At 37.5% G+C, this 13,141-nt stretch overlaps 1 protein-coding gene across 1 annotated transcript in view; it reads left to right on the top strand.

Annotated features, from left to right (window-relative positions):
- Window positions 1-12,328, top strand: part of GRM8 (glutamate metabotropic receptor 8) — a 951,427-nt gene extending 939,099 nt beyond the window's left edge. The window contains exon 11 of the mRNA XM_083182858.1: window positions 11,803-12,328. Within this exon, the coding sequence (XP_083038984.1) occupies window positions 11,803-11,852 (50 nt within the window). The 3' untranslated portion in view covers window positions 11,853-12,328. The remainder of the gene's footprint in view (window positions 1-11,802) is intronic.
- Window positions 12,329-13,141: the final 813 nt, after the last annotated feature.

Genomic DNA, 13,141 nt, shown 5'->3' with positions numbered 1-13,141 from the left:
TCCAAGAAGTAATAATACAGTGCTGTAACTGCAACTGTGATATAAAGTGAAATCGTAAATTTTTGTATTTCTTCAAAAACCAATTTGAGGCTTTCAAAAATTAATAGAATCCAGAAGTAAAATAACCTACTATATTATGTTACATATATATATATAATTTCTTTATATACTTAAATTAAAAGGCAATGCATCTGAGTTCAGTGGCCTTACGGGATGATAAACTCTGACTTTTTTTAAAGGGGCAATCATTTACAAGGCATGGTTTTGCCTTGACAACCATTACCCCTTTAAAAAACATCCAAGTTTGGCTGGTATCCCGCATGGCTACAAAACTTAGACACTATTACATCTGGCCCCTGGTGCTTCTCTAAGCCATTTCTTTATTCTAAGCAGCTTCTGTTTCTTCGTTATCATGTAGTCTTCACACTTTAATTTATTTGATTTTTAACCATGATCAAAGTGGGCACAGGAGTATATAATAGTGAGATGAGCGCAGCAAGGTTCCATGCCTGTACCTGCAGCAAGTGCAGCGAACCATGCGAGGGGACACGGTACACTAATATGGTGTCCATGTCTACAGGTGCCAACATAGATACAAAAAGTGGAAATTGTATGTTGACATTTTCCTGTGTAGTCCATTTCCATGTCAACCTTTTGCATGTGTCGACCTTTTGGCAATATTAGCCTACACCTTGTCGACCTTTTTCATGTTTGCGCCTATTGCCAGTCAACCAATAGTGGTCATCCTATGGACTGTTGACCAAGACACTGCTGAACAAATAATCCACAGCCATCTGGAATATGCGAGGCAGTGTGGCAAGATAGTGCAATTAAACATACATGTGTTATGGGTGCCTGACCTCTAGGATTTCACAACCATGGCTGTACTCAAGATGCAATTCTCAGCTTCAGTTCTACTTCCTGAATAAGTCTGCCCACAAACTCCTGTTGGCTAGTTACACAGGATTCTGGTGACCATTATATAATTTTATTAGAAGTTACAACATAACAGCTTAAGTCTCCTGTATTTAGGGGCTGATTCTGGATCACATGTAGTGAACCGAATTCGCCCCCTGCCCCGATGGTCAGGATTCGCGTTTGCATAGAAATGCATATGTGCAAACCCCAAATGTGAGCATCTGTGGCAAGTGACTCACTTTCCAGTCATTCACAGCAAGGAGGAAGGGATGGGGCAGTGGCAGTGGGAATGCTCAGAATTTTATGAAAATGCACATGGGTATGCAGGCAGACGGCTGAAGTCAGCCCCCCACCATGTCTTCATCCTGGGTGCCAGCAAATAAAAGTCAGTAATCTAGCTGTGTGGCTTTCAAATAATGTATGCACCCTTCCTACACACACATTCATTCCTCTATGAATCTTCAAGATGGAACTTATTTGTAGCAAATACAGCTATGCCCCCTTGCTTGGTCATTATCCTTTTCAGCAACTGGAAACACCAAATGTCATGGTGGCCCTGAATCCCAGCACTTGATATTTTTCCACCATTGTATGGGAAAATTATGGCAGAGTCACTTAAATGAATTAGGAGATACAAGGACTGAAGAGGCCTCAGCACAGGAACTCTTACATTCTAACAGACAAAGGCCCTTATTCAGATCTGATCGCAGTACAAATTTGTTCTCAAAATGGGCAAAACCATGTGCACTGCAGGTGGTGGAGATGTAACATGTGCAGAGAGAGTTACATTTGGGTGTTGTTTTGTTTCTGTGCAGGGTAAATAATGGCTGCATTATTTTAACACTGCAATTTAGATTTAAGTTTCAAGAAACCCCACCCTAATTTAACTTTCTCTATACATGTTACATCTGCCCCACCTGAAGTGCACATGGTTTTGCCCATTTTGAGAAACATCTACTCACAGCCGTGCGGGCAAATTCACCCTGCGGTGGCATGTGCAAGCGGCAGGTCGGTGCTGCATGTCAACCAGAATAACCTCCATTTTGCACATCTCTTACAGCAACATTGGCACTCAAAGGGTTAAATATTGACACAATTTAAAGTTTGAAACCTTGTTGCATTTAAAAATAATTCTAGAAATGAAGGTTATTTTAATGGTTTAAATACTAATTATCCTCATTACTGATGAATTTTATATCCCATTGACAAATATGCACTCAATTTCAAATATGTATCAGGCCTCAGAAAGATAATTTCTTTGGAAAATATGTTATAGTCACATTACAATGTTTTATTATTCCTAAAATATTTATTGACTCAGAACTTTGCATGTGACAATATCTTGCCAGTGTGTACTGATATAAAGAACTGAATTAAGATCTCCATATACTGTATATTTACACATTTTTTTCATACACATTAACACCTTATATTGATATCTGTAGCGACTATGGAAGTTACTGCATTTCTTGCAAGAATGCATGTATCAACGTAGATGACCTGTAATATTTTTCTCCAATTTAACCACTATAAAAATTCTAACTATAATATCATGATATGGATCCATGTACACAGACACCACTTTTCATTATCCAAGTCCTATTGAGAAAAGATTAAGGTCTAATTTACTGGGCAGTATTCAACTGAATGCATAACTAATGTGGGACACAAAACAAAATATACCATTTAACAATTCAAACTTATTTTAAACTATCTACTATGTACACTGTAATTTTAAATTATTTTTTAGGTTTATTTGAAAAGCTTGTCAAGGGTTACTTATGTAAACAAAAACAATACATATAAGCTGGCATTAAAATTGTGATGGCTGTATTGAAGACAAATACATATTTAATTTCAATACATCTATCTATTTGTGAAACCACTTGTCATATGCAAATTCAATTCAATTGTTTTGTAAAACAAATTGTCCTGCCAGCAACAACTGTCAGGCACCCCATTCCTGTATGAAACGACCAACCAGTAGGATGAAACTGCTGACTCCAGCACTTGAAAACAACCTATCCAGTGTAATTTTGGGGGGAGCACCAACACATTGTAAGAAGATCCATTGGACTGTAATTCCTTCATGCCAAGAGAACAAATCCAAAACAACAAACAGGGATGGACAGTGGGAAATTCAAGAGACAAGAGGCTGAACTAACTGCTAGTAGAAAATAAACAAGTATTTCACCCAGACTCCAACACTCTAGTTTGATTGGACAATAACAATCTAAAATCAAAGCACAGTAAGAAGTCAAATAACTCCTATCATGACTTTAAATTCAATCTGTATAAGCATTGGAGTTTATAAAATGTTGGGATAATTTAGATCCTTCCTTATACTTTTTGTGTAGCAGACCTTCCATACCCAACAGCTTTCACCCTTGACAATTGTTCTTAAATTCAATTTTGACCTACTGTATAAAAGTAATACTGACTCTGTTGGCAGGCACTAATGTTGTAACTCTCAATGTTTCTTGCACATGCATTTGTGTAATTTGTGTATTGTATTGTATTGGGGATGCATAATTATTATTTTATAGCTTAATCAGTATTTGATAATTGTTTTGTTATTTATTAGGCATTATTGCATTTGCTTTTAATGTATGTGTAGATGTCTATTCTAAAGCAGTTTGCAGTCCCCATACATGGGAAGTTGCGCTAAGCCTCAGAGAGTGAGGAAGTGGAGAGAGGTAAAGTAGAGCCAATCACATCTTAACTGTCATTTTTGCAAACAATGGGACAAATGTATTAAGCCTGGTGAAGAAATAAAGAATACAGCTGGCTCACTGGGGGTGGGTATTCCATTACCTGGGGGCTGCAGGCCTGGCCATAATATAATCTGCTGCTGTATCTGGTGGCAAAATGCATTATTGTTGTGATTTTAAAACCACTATTTGATTACATAAATTGCTGATTTTCATGAAAGCTATATGGATGTGGATCCAAGCTAATAACAGTGAAGCAACATTGTGGAGATCAACAAATGAAGCTCCTTTTGTCTAGCAGCTGTTCTTTAGCTGTTAGCTGTGGATCCTCCATGTCACTGCTCTCAGGTGCTGCTAAGGATGGGCAAAGAAAGAGAAAGAAAGAGAGAGATAAAGAAATAAAGAGAGAAAGATAGTTGTTAGGATGACAGATTAAATACAGATGGGGTATAGAGATGACAGAAAAGGGAAACAAGGGAGAGAAATGAGAGAAACAGTGGGAGGGGGCAATAAAACTCCAAGAGAGACAGAGAGAAGAGATAGTGATGGGATGAGGGGGAACACAAGGTTGCTAGTAACGTGCTGAATGGTGAGTCCAAAATGTTAGTATAATATATCCTGGGAAGCACAGAAATGCTAATATTGTTCACAATCAAAATGTACTTATATATTTAAACCATGTACAAGAATCCTCTCTTCTTTCCTCTAACCTGTACACATAAGCTCAGTTCAATGCAAGATTTATGTTTAATATCCAGAATACAATTTGCAGCCATTTTTATTTTATAAATCACTGCGGTCTCAATATTCTTCTCATGATGCAGTAATCCTGAGCTGAGAATGGTACTCTGAGGGAGATTTAGCAGCTCTGTAAAGCTAAATTTAGGCCTCTCATTCTGCTTGTAATCCATCTGCCGGGCATGTCATTTTTACATGTTTACTTTCCCTTAGTGATGTCAAATTACGCAAATACTTCTATGCATTAATAATCATAAACACTCTATGTACATTCTATAATGTGTGACACTGACAGGTTAGGCTTTCTTTAATCTCAAAAGAGTAGGTACATTTTTAAGACACAATAAAATAAAAATACAGCTTTAAGGAAGATTAAAATGTAATCAATTCTAAAATCAATATCTTGGCACTTAATTTGGATTTCACCCAGCAAAAGATTTACAAGTAGCTGTATTTCAGGTAAGAGAACAGCCCTCAATTAACCTTTGGTCTAGAAAAGCATTGTCAATAAACAAATTATACTTATCAGCAAACCACATTTACATTGAATGGCGTATAACAATAACCTAGTTTTTTTTATTCTTGAAAAAGGTGATACAGTACATACTGCAATAGCTAAGAAAATGGGCAGATACCGTTTTGCATTTTAAGATTTTTGCATTTTAAGATTTTTGCATTTTAACCCCTTCCCGACATTTGACGTACATGTACGTCATGGTCGGGAAGGACTTCCCGACATTTGACGTACATGTACGTCATGACTTCTAACTGTCACTGCGTCTAGAGACGCAGTGACAGTTAGGTGATGTCTGCTGTCCCTGACAGCAGACATCCCCCCTCGCCGCCCAGGGGGGGCAGCGGTGCCCCCCCCGGTCGGCGATCGCTGTGATTGGCTGTTCAAATCTGAACAGCCATTCACAGCGTTTCCTGTGTTACCGGCGGCTAAGCCGCTCGGTAACACAGGGATCGGTGGTGATCGGTGCTGTCAAGTACAGCACCGATCACCACCGATGTGCAGCCCCCCGTCGAAACCGCCGGGCACTCACCCGGCAGCAGCAGCAGCTCCCCCGGCTCCCCCGGAGCGTCTGGAGCGCACGCAGCGCTGCCCTCCTCCCCCCTCCCCCCCGCAGCAGCAGCAGCAGCAGCATCAAGCTGCAGAACAAGTAAAAAATGAAATATATGCACTGAAAAATATATTTTTATATATATATATATATATATACACACACATATATATATATATATATATATATGTGTGTATATATATATGTATATATATATATATACACATATATATATATGTGTGTGTGTGTGTGTATATACCGCACCGATTACCACCGATCGCCAGCCCCCCCCCCTCCCACCCGGCAGCCCCCCTCCCTCCCACCCACCCGGCTGCCGCAGCGCCAGCACCCCTCCCACCCCCCCGCCAGCCGCAGCGCCAGCCCCCCTCCCAAAGCTGGTAACTAAAATGGGGTCACTTGTGGGGGGGTTCCACTGTATTGGTGCTTCGGGGGTCTTGCTAATGCGACATAGCACCCACCATTCATTCCACCACCAAAAATCACTCCTTCCCTTCTGAGTCCTGCCATGCACCCAACTGGTATTTTTTGGTCACACGTGAGGCATTGCCGTACTCAGGAGAAATTGGGGCACAGATTTTGGGGTGCTTTGTGTCCTTCATTCCTTGTGAAAATAAAAAAAATTTGAGCCAGAACTGCATTTTTCTGTAAAAAATTACATTTTTTTACACAAAAATGCAGATCTGGCTCAAAATTTTTCATTTTCACAAGGAATGAAGGAGACAAAGCACCCCAAAATCTGTGCCCCAATTTCTCCCGAGTACGGCAATGCCTCATGTGTGACCAAAAAATACCAGTTGGGTGCATGGCAGGACTCAGAAGGGAAGGAGTGATTTTTGGATTTTGCAGCACAGATTCTGGTTGAATGACCCCCGAAACACCCATACAGTGGAACCCCCACACAAGTGACCCCATTTTGCAAACTACACCCTCCAGGGAATTCATCAAGGGGTATAGTGTACATTTCAAACCCCCCGGGGTTTCACCAATTTTGATACAACTGAGCTGTGAAAATGAAAAATTAATTTTTTTCATTTTCACTGCCCAGTTGTACCACAATTGGTGACACCCCTGGGGGTTTGAAATGTACACTATACCCCTAGATGAATTCCCTGAAGGGTGTAGTTTGCAAAATGGGGTCACTTGTGGGGGGTACCTAACTTTTAGCATCTTATGGTGCCTAGAAACCTACATTGTGCCTAAAAAATAATCTCATAAAAAGGAGGCTCCAAAATCAAGTAGGTGCTCCTTCTATTATGAAGCCTGTGGTTTGGTCACCGTGCACACTAGGGCCACATATAGGATATTTATGAAAACCAAAGAATTGGGGGAATCAATTTTCAGTCACATTTCTCTAGTAAAATCTACTGTGTTCCTTAGAAAAATGTATTAAAATTGCAAATCTGCAAAAAAAATGAAATTTTGAAATTTCACCTACACTTTCTTTTAATTCCTGTGAAACACCTAAAGGGTTAACAAACTTCCAAAATGCTGTTTTGAATACTGTGAGGGGTGCAGTTTTTGAAATGGCATCATTTATGGGGGTGTCTCACATACAAGTCACTCAAAGTCACATCATAACTGACCTGGTCCCTAAAAAAATCAGAGTTTGAAATTTTCTTGAAAATTTGAGAATTTGCTATTCATATTTGAAGCCTCCTAGTGTCCAAAAAAATGAAAAGGAGGTTGAAATAATGATTGCAACATAAAGTAGACATATGGTCTTTGTTAGTTATTAACTATTTTGAGTGGTATGTTTATTTGTCTCACAAGCAGAAAATGTGACATTTTGCAAATTGCTAAATTTTTCATTTTTTCACGACATTTTGGTATTTTTCACAAAAAAACACAGACTGTATCGACCCAAATTTACCACTAACTTGAAGTACAATGTGTCACGAGAAAACAATCTCAAAATCACTGGGATAAGTTAAAGCAAAAAAAAGTTATCCCCACTTAAGTGAAACATGTCAGATTTGAAAAAAATGGCTCTGTCAGGAACGCAAAAACTGGCTCTGTCAGGAAGGGGTTAAGATTTACATTTTTAATATACAGTATAAGTAGTAATGGTCAATAAAAGAATTTGTATATATATATATATATATATATATATATATCTGATGAAGTCTTGAGGAAGAACCATGTTGGGAACTCCTTCTCCACCTACCTCAGAATATTATGAGATAAGTTATTGTCCTAATAATTTATTACTCATCATCATACTGCCTATTTTTTCCTCATCCCCCTTCTTTTGAAATTCTAGTCATCCACAATTTTTCTTTATTACTCAATTGTTTTTAGCTGATTCCAGTGTTCATTTTTATTGTCAGTTTTATTACTTTATCTTGTAGGTGAATTGCTCTTTATATTTTCTGTCATTTTTAATCTATACCATTTATATTTATACACATGGGTCTCAGGTATTGTATGTAACAGACATTTTCGGTCGATTGGATCCCAAAAAAATGATGCCTTTTTGCTAGTGAGTATCTATACCGTGACCCTACACGTACTACACTATTGTATAATGTGGTACAGATATCTAGCAACATTTTGTTTATATATATAAATATATATATATATTTATATGTATATCCAATTCTAAATCTACGTTTCAGTTTATTCAACTTTTGTCAGGATGACAAAAGTTGAATAAACTGAAACATTGATCCCAGCTGTGGTGTCCCATGCCTGAATTCTTATCTTTATAAGTCCAGTGAGTGCCTCTGATATTTGTTTATATTATTGAACACTGCAGAGTGTTCTAAGGCAGGCACCAGGGCCATTGAGTCCGTTAGGTGAGACCATGTCCAGTCTGTAAATCCAACAGCGTTTATTAAAGCCAATATATATCCAACAATGTCAGCTTTATTCAGTATGTATGCCCCGACGTTTCGTCCCAAATCATGGACCTTTATCAAGATGCCTACAACATATAAAGAAATGTGGTATCATGGATGTGCCCAGTTACAAGGAACTCAGAGAACATCACATTCAGTATAAAATCAAATTACTTAGCCATCAGAAGAAAGGACAGAGTCAGCCTGGCAAAAGAACCCTATGGTGGGCAAGATCAGCATTCCAACAGGGCTGCTCTCTGGTCATGATATTGATACCTAAATGCAGGGGTGTGGGAATCTAATCGGGTGCCCAGGGCCCAATCTCCGGCACCTGGGATGCGCTGGGTGAATTCAGGTAATACCAGAAGTTCGGCAACCGGATGTCCGGTTACTGAGATGCGTGAATGGAGCGCATAGCCTCCAGAGTAGCCAGAGCTGGGCGCTGATTAGCAGGCAATAAAGATAATTGACTTGTGCAGTAAATTATGCTGTTATTTGAGGGGGCCGATAGGTAATTGTAATAAGGACAGTTCGGCATGGATGTATAGTAAGGGCACAAGATTATTGCTGAATTATTATAGGTACAATTGAGAGGTAGTAAGAACCTAAACGATTAAACTAAATCAATTAGATTGATGGTGATCTAGTCACTTCATTATCACCTTATTAACGGGATATGGATTTCTAATGAATATTGTGGGGGTTATCAAATCAATGCTATTCTGTTTATGGTTATCGCAAATGTATTTGTATATTCCTAGTCACTATATAAATATGTGGTCGAATATGGGTGAATTATTTTTATTATCAATTTTAATTCTATATTTTATTTTTATTGATTGTTTAATTATTTTTTATGTATTTTTTATGTTATTATTATTTATTATTTATTTCATTTTTGTTTATTTATTTGTTTATTTAATCTTTACACTGTTTTATAATGATTTTTATGTGGGTTGTATGAATAAAATGTATTCATTGTGTCTTCCTACTATTCATTATGGGCTATGGGGATTGAAGTGTTGGTGGGACTGGTGCCTGAAGAGAAGGAGCATAATTTACTTATCGCTGACACTTCATGTATGTATACCGCTCTTGTGTCTGTGGGCATTTAGGGATGCCTCCTAACTTCATATGATCCCAAATTGATTATCAATTCATGATTACCCAATGGCTTTTGCCCTAATCATGTTGTAGGGAAGAAAACAAAAGGAACAAAAATTTGAATAAAATTGAAAAAGTAGAAAAATATATATCAAAAAAATTATAAAAAGTATACAAAAAAAATCAAAAAATATAAAGTAGGATAGGTAATGGCACTGTGGCCGGACTGAGTTTATCTCAGGAAAATAGATAAGGGGTTATTCTTGTTAAGGCCTCTTGGGGCCAGGGTGTCCAACTAGTGGATCCAACGACTCTCCAATTTTTTTAGTAGTAGTCCGCGGTCCTCGCCATGGGGAGGTGGAGGTACCCAGTTTATCAAGCGACAGCGTAGGCTGGAGTTCTGATGCCCAGCTGCTAGATAGTGGCGAGGAATTGGAAGTTCCGCCTTTCCGGTATCCAATGCTGCTCGAATGGAATTGTGGTTGGCTCATGGAATTTTATCATGGACATGCCATCCGCAGGGGCAGTTCAATAAATAGACTACATGGTCCATTTGGCAGTGGAGACAGAACTTGATTTTTATGGGTATGCCAGAATGAGGGTGAGTGGTGCCTGGGGTCATACTATTGCATATTGTGCATCTAGTGCAGAGGAAGCTATTTTTCAGTAGCTGGGGAAGAACATTAAAACTGTAACAGACCCTTGTAACTGTAGATAGAAGTGGCCACAAAACCAGAGATACTTTTGGTGCAATATGAATCTAATACCTTTCAGGATTAAAGTTGTTTGTGTGACTCACTATAATATTGTAATTTGTGTATATGTATGCTTATTTTATATAAAATGAAATTTGAAATTATGTCTAATAAAATACATTCAACTCTAAATCACCCCATTGGTTCAATATAGTAATAATAAAGATACAGGTGGAGCCCCTCTCTTTCATTGCCGGCGGCCACCAGAATGTCCCCAATGGCGAGCGCTGGAAGAGAGGGTCTCCATCAGACTGAGACACGCATGCATTTCACATGCATGCTTGTCCCAGTAACATGGTGGCTGGGCGGTGTGACCGTGCCCATCTCTGCTTAATGGAGATGGGCAGGGTTAGGGGGGTTCGGGGTGGCGATGGGGACCGGGGAGGCGGAAGATGGCGGAGGGGAGCTCTGTCAGAATAGGGCGCATGATTGTCTCATGCGTGCGTGCCCCCTTCCGACTCCTGGCGGGGGCTGGCGATTCTAGCATGCAAGCATGACGCCGGCTCCATCTGTATGGTATAAATTCTCAAAAAACTTATCAATTAGAAAAGCAGGTACCATCATAGGTATAAAAGGCCAGATCTTCCAAATCAGTAGTTCTGAAACTTGCTCCTCAGGACCCCACACAGTTCACATTTTCCAGGTCACCCAGCAGGTGCACTCATTACAGACTGACACATTTTCAAAGATCCACAGGTGGAGTTAATTATTTCACTTGACTCTGTGAAGAGACCTGCAAAACGTGCATGGTGTTGGGGACATTTGTAACAGCACTACTGAGGACATGATATGTAACTGGCACTATATATGTACAAGAAAATGATTGCTTGGCATTCAAATTCAATATCTGAGATAGTACACAAATTTTGTTTCATGTTTTGAAACCTTGTTTTTTGAACAAATAAAATATATTTGTGTGCATTTCATGTGTTTGATGTGTTTATACAGCATAAATGCAAGATACTTCAAAATACATCATTGAAATATTAAAATATTCTGAAATACGGAATAATCCGTTATCCAAAATTCTCCTGGTCCCGAGCATTTTGGATACGGGATACTCAACCTGTATTATTATTGCTACTGTACTTTCATAATTCTAATCAACCAACATGATACGAATTTCTGTACATTGACAGAAAGAGAAGACACATCTATTTGGATAATGCTTACTTAAAAATAAAATAAACTTTAAAGAATAAAGTATGGGAAATATTATTTATTTTTGTAAATTTATACTTAAAATCATCATTATAACAACTTGTTTTAAAATGATACATTGACAATGTTATTGTCATGTTGGTTTCAATGCAATGAGAACCTAATACAGCACGATTTACAGTAGAAACAGCAATTGAGAAATATCTTTGCTTGCCGATTGATTCAGCTATTTAATTATTGAATACAGTGTACAGTTTTGTGCAGCATCCAACTTCATTAATTACACTGATGACAAGAATTTATTCATTTCTAACAAATAAACAAGTAAATTTAAACGCAGTATAGCAAAATCTGCCTTCAGTGACTACAGTATGAGTTATTAACACATTAAGCTAAAAGGTCAAATGCATATTTGAACTTACAGTATGTTAATCTTTATAATATTTTTAAAAAAGAATGCATTGATTATGTTTGTCTCTTTCTATATTTATAGCTTCTTCTACAAAGACAACGTATGTCAGCTACAGCAATCATGCAACCTGAGATTCTGAGGATTTTAACAGAATATCAAACACCAAATTACAGTATGGGAGATATCACTTGTTCTAAACTATTGGAACAGTACAAGTTGACAAAAAGGACGTAATTTCTGAAAGATGCCTGAATTTATTTTTTACATTTAAAGTGTCAAAATATTTTAGACAAAAGCACATGAAAGAAAAAATATGAATGTGCACAAGATGAGAAAACAAAATAAATCCTTTTGTTCACAGATAAAACTGCATTTTATGGAAAAAAAAATCTGTCATGTTACACCATAATTGTAAGTACGTTGTGTGATTTGTGAGAACTTTCATTCCTGTCCTATATTGTTCTATCTCTATAGGAGATGAGTTTGTGCATTGTATTGGCTGATTGACATGAAGCCCTGGGTTGTGTTCAATAAATGCAATGATTTACGCATGCACATTTTTTATACAAAAGATATTTCTAATAATAAAGGAATGTTTTGCAAATGGTGAGACTTGTTTTATTGCAATGTTAAAATGTACCATTACCAATTGAAAAAATATACTAGGAGTTCATTATTAAAGCAAATGCTATAGTTATTCCATAAAATGGTTTTATAACCTATAATTGAAAACTGACAACGACAATTATCTATGCAAAGTAAGTAAAATTTTGAGTTGTTGCGTACATGACCTGTGTCCTGATCTACTGTGTTTATTGGATTGTTACTTCATGCATTGCTTCTAAATAATGAAATGCAAATGAGCATACCAGGCATGTCACTTAACTTATTGACCTCTTTTGTTGTATTCGATGTGTCATTTTTGAAACATATGGGGTATTAAAAATAGCTAATGTGGTTTTATTCAGGTTTCAATTAATTTAAAACAGACTCATCTATTTCAATTAAAAGTGAAGGCACAGTTTACCTCTAGTTACTGAGAACTGATAGTGAGCAATGCTTTCTTTAAGCGAGGTAATGAAATCAATACAAATGTTCATCACAATACTCAACACTACTGAATACAACTGTATTAAACAGATAATAACATATTTCCCTAAATACAAGCCAAAATAACAAGCTGTGTGATATCCATAAATTGCTAATCTACAGCTGTGCTGTTATATGTGACATGCATTAGCTGTGTAGAGTGCTTTTTACAATAAATAATTGGTGAGAAAAAGCCAAATTTAGGCAGCTTTGAAACAAAATATCAATATTATTTTAAATCTGTGCTTTATAATGCATAGGAAATGCATTAAACACTGTGTGTTATTATGTAATACAAATTTAATTATATTTAACAAGTGTCCATATCTTG

This window comes from Crinia signifera, chromosome 4 (assembly GCF_055691185.1).
Source record: "Crinia signifera chromosome 4, ASM5569118v1, whole genome shotgun sequence".
Classification (NCBI taxonomy): domain Eukaryota; kingdom Metazoa; phylum Chordata; class Amphibia; order Anura; family Myobatrachidae; genus Crinia; species Crinia signifera.
This window is presented reverse-complemented; position numbering and strand designations above follow the sequence as displayed.